The sequence below is a fragment of the Electrona antarctica genome (assembly GCF_951216825.1).
Source record: "Electrona antarctica genome assembly, contig: scaffold_885, whole genome shotgun sequence".
Classification (NCBI taxonomy): Eukaryota; Metazoa; Chordata; class Actinopteri; order Myctophiformes; family Myctophidae; genus Electrona; species Electrona antarctica.
The window spans coordinates 4,941-12,500 of record NW_027637056.1 but is presented as its reverse complement, the minus strand read 5'-3'; the positions used below and the strand labels follow the sequence as shown (position 1 = coordinate 12,500).

The window sequence follows — 7,560 nt, the reverse complement described above, 5'->3', positions numbered from 1 at the left end:
CGTCAGGCGACTTCTGTGATCGTATCTATTCTCTGCTCCAAATCTATTTCGAGCTCTATATAGACACAAATATCACTTCAAACATGGAATAAACTAACCCATTCTGGACGGGAACCCCTTTTGGTGTTTTAACTAAGCATTGTGTTATACTTTAGCTATTGAAAAATAGCAGCTCTACAAGCTCATAGCGCGCCACCGAGTGGCGCGCTACGAGCTTGTAGGTCTGCTATTTTTTTTTTAATCGTAAATCGTTGCGGCACAAATCTTTGAATATATATTCTTTCAGAGCGAACTTTATTTTTTATACGTACCTTGACAAATTCCTACAAAAAAGGGTGCTGACTAGCTCCGCCCATGATGACAACAATGGAAATTGTCAGGCGTTTGGGGAGGAGGTGGGGGGTTCGGACCAAAGTTTCACCTTAAATCACCCTTAGCAACACACACATAAACACACGTGCACAGACTGCGCGCGCACACACACACACACTTACTGTGGAAGTGAGTCTCTCTAGGGCTTTCATCTGGAGAATCTCACTGCAGATGTCTCTGTTCCCCTCAGAGTCCTCCTCCCTACACACACACACACACACACACACACACACACACACACACACACACACACACACACACACACACACACACACACACACACACACACACACACACACACACACACACACACACACACACACACACACACACACACACACACACGTTAATTACGGTTGTTCTGATGGCATCTCAAACTGTCCCCAGAGAACAAGCAATTAAGCCAGGAGGGGAGGGGGAGGCGGGGGGTCAGCTGTGTGGAGTGTCCTACACCGCCCCCTGGTTTACTGAGACAGTACTGCCTTCACAACACTGCTTTGGTAATACTTTACCAGTGCTGCACAATTAATCAAACAAACAAATACATAAACAAACAAACAAATAAATAAACAAACAAACAAACGATCTAGATTCAGACACCAATGTGAGCTCCTTTCTAATTCTGGGCAAAAATGGCACAGCACGATAGTTGGCTGTCAAATTCATTTATTAGGGACCAAGAAGTCACGCAGTGACTTTGGTCACTTATTGTTTTTGTGTTTATTTTTCTTCTCCTTCTGCCAAAAATAGCTGTTCTGACTGAATGGTGCAGTCGGTTTTCGCGAAACGCGGTAATCTGGTAGAGGGCCATGCCAAACGGTGAATATGCGAAGCCCAAGACGATTGGCCAAATGGTGGCGCTATAGCGCTCAATTGAAAATGCTAACTTTGACCGTGCATAGCTCATGAACCGTTTGACCGTTGGCAATTACACTTTGATACCCATATGCGTCTCCTCGTGCTGAACAACTTTCGTGTTCTGACTTTTGACCTCTGACCTTTAGATCACCCGCCATTTTGAATTATATGAAAAACAGTTCAAATGTAACTCCTCCCAGAATCTTTGCTCAAAATGCACGAAAACTTCTACACGTGAACTTTGGACCTATACGGACAAATAATCGTAGCACATTTTTTTCTAAGTGAAAAAATTAAGTTTTTATGAACCAATGAAAATTGCTGTTCTTATGCACCTAATACCTATATGAATACTGAATGATGTTACTGTTTAGAATGAGTCAACTGACTGTCTGCATAGCTCAGTTGGTAGAGCTCTCGCCGTTGGACCACAAGGTTGTGTGTTCAAATCCGGGTAAAGACAACTCAGTGTGCTGCAAGATTTGTGATGACTCAACTATTGAAGTAGATTACATTTGACCCATCAGGCACTAGGACATGGCATCACAATAATAGAGATACTAGTAACTGAAATAGTGTAATAAGTCTCATTTTGTAATAGTGTAATAGTAGTATAATAGTGTAATAAGTGTAATAGTGTAATAAGTGTAATAAGTGTAATAGTGTAATAAGTGTAATAGTGTAATAAGTGTAATAGTAGTGTAATAGTGTAATACTAGTGTAATAGTGTAATAAGTGTAATAGTGTAATATTGAAAGTGTATTGAGTCAAATTTTGTAATAGTGTAATAAGTGTATTTAGTGTAATAGTGTAATAGGTGTAATAAGTGTAATAGTGTAATAGTAGTGTAATAGTGTAATAAGTGCAATGTGTAATAGCGTACTGTACCATACTGTACTGTACCGCACCATACTGTACACACACGCAGCCACGCATGCCACACACACACACACACACACACACACACACACACACACACACACACACACACACACACACACACACACACACACACACACACACACACACACACACACACACACACACACACACACACACACACACACACACACACACACACACACACACACACACACATTAACTGTGCGTGAAAACACACTGTAGTAATGGAAAGACATGCCCAAAATGAGGACACACCTTCTTGTTACCAAATCACTGAATGGTTTTACAGTTTACAATGTAGTCACTGATTGTCTCTGTGTAGCTCAGTCAGTATAGCTCCCGCCTTCGGTCCACAAGGTTGTGAGTTCAAATCCCGGCACCGACAACTCGGCTCGTCAGTCTCATTTGTGCATGTTGTTCTAATAAGCCTATCTCACAGAATTTCCCCGCCCCCCTTAATACGCCCCCTTTCGGGGTTAGTGGTGATAGCGTGACGTCACTCCATAGACGCTACATGTTAACAGAGGTAATTTAAGAAGTCTACAACTTTTGTTTTCTCAAGGTAAGGTTTGTTCTATCTGTTCGAGCTGGTTTACCATCTTGTTTGCTTCATAATAATATTGGTCTGTCACATTTTTACATTAGAAAATGTACTTAGATTCTCCAGAGAAAAAAACGTGTAAATGCTAATGTTAAAGACACCACTATTTACCGGAAGTGGGCGTGGAAAGCGGGCTGTGAGATAGGCCTATTGCGCATTGTTCTTCTTCTATCTTGGTCCCGCTTTATCGCTGCTTGCAGCTATATTGTTACCCTTATATTTATGCTACAAGAGATCGAGCGACTTTAATGATTGACATGTCCGAAAAAATTATTTCTTTCTCCTCCAACAGCGCAATTGCGCAAATGAACCTCAGCTGTGCGGTCAGTGCGGAGCTCAGCTGGTTTAAGCTGTGCGGTCAGTGCGGAGCTCAGCTGGTTTAAGCTGTGCGGTCAGTGTGGAGCTCAGCTGGTTTAAGCTGTGCGGTCAGTGTGGAGCTCAGCTGGTTTAAGCTGTGCGGTCAGTGTGGAGCTCAGCTGGTTTAAGCTGTGCGGTCAGTGCGGAGCTCAGCTGGTTTAAGCTGTGCGGTCAGTGCGGAGCTCAGCTGGTTTAAGCTGTGCGGTCAGTGCGGAGCTCAGCTGGTTTAAGCTGTGCGGTCAGTGTGGAGCTCAGCTGGTTTAAGCTGTGCGGTCAGTGCGGAGCTCAGCTGGTTTAAGCTGTGCGGTCAGTGCGGAGCTCAGCTGGTTTAAGCTGTGTGGTCAGTGTGGAGCTCAGCTGGTTTAAGCTGTGCGGTCAGTGTGGAGCTCAGCTGGTTTAAGCTGTGCGGTCAGTGTGGAGCTCAGCTGGTTTAAGCTGTGCGGTCAGTGTGGAGCTCAGCTGGTTTAAGCTGTACGGTCAGTGCGGAGCTCAGCTGGTTTAAGCTGTGCGGTCAGTGTGGAGCTCGGCTGGTTTAAGCTGTGCGGTCAGTGCGGAGCTCAGCTGGTTTAAGCTGTGCGGTCAGTGTGGAGCTCAGCTGGTTTAAGCTGTGCGGTCAGTGTGGAGCTCAGCTGGTTTAAGCTGTGCGGTCAGTGTGGAGCTCAGCTGGTTTAAGCTGTGCGGTCAGTGTGGAGCTCAGCTGGTTTAAGCTGTGCGGTCAGTGTGGAGCTCAGCTGGTTTAAGCTGTGCGGTCAGTATGGAGCTCAGCTGGTTTAAGCTGTGCGGTCAGTGTGGAGCTCAGCTGGTTTCATCCCAGTGGTGAGGTCAGCTGGTTTCATCCCACAGTGGTGAGGTCAGCTGGTTTCATCCCAGTGGTGAGGTCAGCTGGTTTCATCCCACGGTGGTGAGGTCAGCTGGTTTCATCCCACAGTGGTGAGGTCAGCTGGTTTCATCCCAGTGGTGAGGTCAGCTGGTTTCATCCCGGTGGTGAGGTCAGCTGGTTTCATCCCGGTGGTGAGGTCAGCTGGTTTCATCCCACGGTGGTGAGGTCAGCTGGTTTCATCCCACAGTGGTGAGGTCAGCTGGTTTCATCCCAGTGGTGAGGTCAGCTGGTTTCATCCCGGTGGTGAGGTCAGCTGGTTTCATCCCGGTGGTGAGGTCAGCTGGTTTCATCCCACAGTGGTGAGGTCAGCTGGTTTCATCCCACAGTGGTGAGGTCAGCTGGTTTCATCCCACAGTGGTGAGGTCAGCTGGTTTCATCCCAGTGGTGAGGTCAGCTGGTTTCATCCCACGGTGGTGAGGTCAGCTGGTTTCATCCCACAGTGGTGAGGTCAGCTGGTTTCATCCCACAGTGGTGAGGTCAGCTGGTTTCATCCCAGTGGTGAGGTCAGCTGGTTTCATCCCACGGTGGTGAGGTCAGCTGGTTTCATCCCACGGTGGTGAGGTCAGCTGGTTTCATCCCACAGTGGTGAGGTCAGCTGGTTTCATCCCACAGTGGTGAGGTCAGCTGGTTTCATCCCAGTGGTGAGGTCAGCTGGTTTCATCCCACAGTGGTGAGGTCAGCTGGTTTCATCCCAGTGGTGAGGTCAGCTGGTTTCATCCCAGTGGTGAGGTCAGCTGGTTTCATCCCACGGTGGTGAGGTCAGCTGGTTTCATCCCAGTGGTGAGGTCAGCTGGTTTCATCCCACAGTGGTGAGGTCAGCTGGTTTCATCCCACGGTGGTGAGGTCAGCTGGTTTCATCCCAGTGGTGAGGTCAGCTGGTTTCATCCCAGTGGTGAGGTCAGCTGGTTTCATCCCAGTGGTGAGGTCAGCTGGTTTCATCCCAGTGGTGAGGTCAGCTGGTTTCATCCCAGTGGTGAGGTCAGCTGGTTTCATCCCGGTGGTGAGGTCAGCTGGTTTCATCCCACAGTGGTGAGGTCAGCTGGTTTCATCCCACGGTGGTGAGGTCAGCTGGTTTCATCCCAGTGGTGAGGTCAGCTGGTTTCATCCCGGTGGTGAGGTCAGCTGGTTTCATCCCACAGTGGTGAGGTCAGCTGGTTTCATCCCAGTGGTGAGGTCAGCTGGTTTCATCCCACAGTGGTGAGGTCAGCTGGTTTCATCCCACGGTGGTGAGGTCAGCTGGTTTCATCCCAGTGGGGAGGTCAGCTGGTTTCATCCCAGTGGTGAGGTCAGCTGGTTTCATCCCAGTGGGGAGGTCAGCTGGTTTCATCCCAGTGCGGAGCTCAGCTGGTTTCATCCCAGTGCGGAGCTCAGCTGGTTTCATCCCAGTGGTGAGGTCAGCTGGTTTCATCCCAGTGGGGAGGTCAGCTGGTTTCATCCCAGTGGTGAGGTCAGCTGGTTTCATCCCAGTGGTGAGGTCAGCTGGTTTCATCCCACAGTGGTGAGGTCAGCTGGTTTCATCCCACAGTGGTGAGGTCAGCTGGTTTCATCCCAGTGGTGAGGTCAGCTGGTTTCATCCCACAGTGGTGAGGTCAGCTGGTTTCATCCCACGGTGGTGAGGTCAGCTGGTTTCATCCCAGTGGTGAGGTCAGCTGGTTTCATCCCACAGTGGTGAGGTCAGCTGGTTTCATCCCACGGTGGTGAGGTCAGCTGGTTTCATCCCAGTGGTGAGGTCAGCTGGTTTCATCCCAGTGGTGAGGTCAGCTGGTTTCATCCCAGTGGTGAGGTCAGCTGGTTTCATCCCAGTGGTGAGGTCAGCTGGTTTCATCCCAGTGGTGAGGTCAGCTGGTTTCATCCCACGGTGGGGAGGTCAGCTGGTTTCATCCCACAGTGGTGAGGTCAGCTGGTTTCATCCCACAGTGGTGAGGTCAGCTGGTTTCATCCCACAGTGGTGAGGTCAGCTGGTTTCATCCCAGTGGTGAGGTCAGCTGGTTTCATCCCACAGTGGTGAGGTCAGCTGGTTTCATCCCAGTGGTGAGGTCAGCTGGTTTCATCCCAGTGGTGAGGTCAGCTGGTTTCATCCCACAGTGGTGAGGTCAGCTGGTTTCATCCCAGTGGTGAGGTCAGCTGGTTTCATCCCAGTGGTGAGGTCAGCTGGTTTCATCCCACAGTGGTGAGGTCAGCTGGTTTCATCCCAGTGGTGAGGTCAGCTGGTTTCATCCCAGTGGTGAGGTCAGCTGGTTTCATCCCAGTGGTGAGGTCAGCTGGTTTCATCCCAGTGGTGAGGTCAGCTGGTTTCATCCCAGTGGTGAGGTCAGCTGGTTTCATCCCAGTGGTGAGGTCAGCTGGTTTCATCCCAGTGGTGAGGTCAGCTGGTTTCATCCCACAGTGGTGAGGTCAGCTGGTTTCATCCCAGTGGTGAGGTCAGCTGGTTTCATCCCAGTGGTGAGGTCAGCTGGTTTCATCCCAGTGGTGAGGTCAGCTGGTTTCATCCCAGTGGTGAGGTCAGCTGGTTTCATCCCACAGTGGTGAGGTCAGCTGGTTTCATCCCACAGTGGCGAGGTCAGCTGGTTTCATCCCACAGTGGTGAGGTCAGCTGGTTTCATCCCACGGTGGGGAGGTCAGCTGGTTTCATCCCACAGTGGGGAGGTCAGCTGGTTTCATCCCACAGTGGTGAGGTCAGCTGGTTTCATCCCACGGTGGGGAGGTCAGCTGGTTTCATCCCACGGTGGTGAGGTCAGCTGGTTTCATCCCACAGTGGGGAGGTCAGCTGGTTTCATCCCACGGTGGTGAGGTCAGCTGGTTTCATCCCACAGTGGGGAGGTCAGCTGGTTTCATCCCACAGTGGTGAGGTCAGCTGGTTTCATCCCACAGTGGGGAGGTCAGCTGGTTTCATCCCACGGTGGTGAGGTCAGCTGGTTTCATCCCACGGTGGGGAGGTCAGCTGGTTTCATCCCACGGTGGTGAGGTCAGCTGGTTTCATCCCACAGTGGTGAGGTCAGCTGGTTTCATCCCACAGTGGTGAGGTCAGCTGGTTTCATCCCACAGTGGTGAGGTCAGCTGGTTTCATCCCACGGTGGGGAGGTCAGCTGGTTTCATCCCACGGTGGTGAGGTCAGCTGGTTTCATCCCACAGTGGTGAGGTCAGCTGGTTTCATCCCACAGTGGTGAGGTCAGCTGGTTTCATCCCAGTGGTGAGGTCAGCTGGTTTCATCCCACAGTGGTGAGGTCAGCTGGTTTCATCCCAGTGGTGAGGTCAGCTGGTTTCATCCCACAGTGGTGAGGTCAGCTGGTTTCATCCCAGTGGTGAGGTCAGCTGGTTTCATCCCAGTGGTGAGGTCAGCTGGTTTCATCCCAGTGGTGAGGTCAGCTGGTTTCATCCCAGTGGTGAGGTCAGCTGGTTTCATCCCACAGTGGTGAGGTCAGCTGGTTTCATCCCACGGTGGTGAGGTCAGCTGGTTTCATCCCAGTGGTGAGGTCAGCTGGTTTCATCCCACAGTGGTGAGGTCAGCTGGTTTCATCCCAGTGGTGAGGTCAGCTGGTTTCATCCCACAGTGGGGAGGTCAGCTGGTTTCATCCCAGTGGTGAGGTCA

General features: G+C 50.5%; 1 protein-coding gene across 1 annotated transcript in view; it reads right to left on the bottom strand.

The window, feature by feature from the left end:
* LOC306919206 (uncharacterized protein) overlaps positions 1 to 567 on the bottom strand; it is a gene marked incomplete at its 3' end in the record, with an annotated part of 8,338 nt that extends 7,771 nt beyond the window's left edge. The window contains exon 1 of the mRNA XM_079532027.1: positions 495 to 567. Coding sequence (XP_079388153.1) covers positions 495 to 524 — 30 coding nt within the window. The remainder of the gene's footprint in view (positions 1 to 494) is intronic.
* Positions 568 to 7,560: the final 6,993 nt, after the last annotated feature.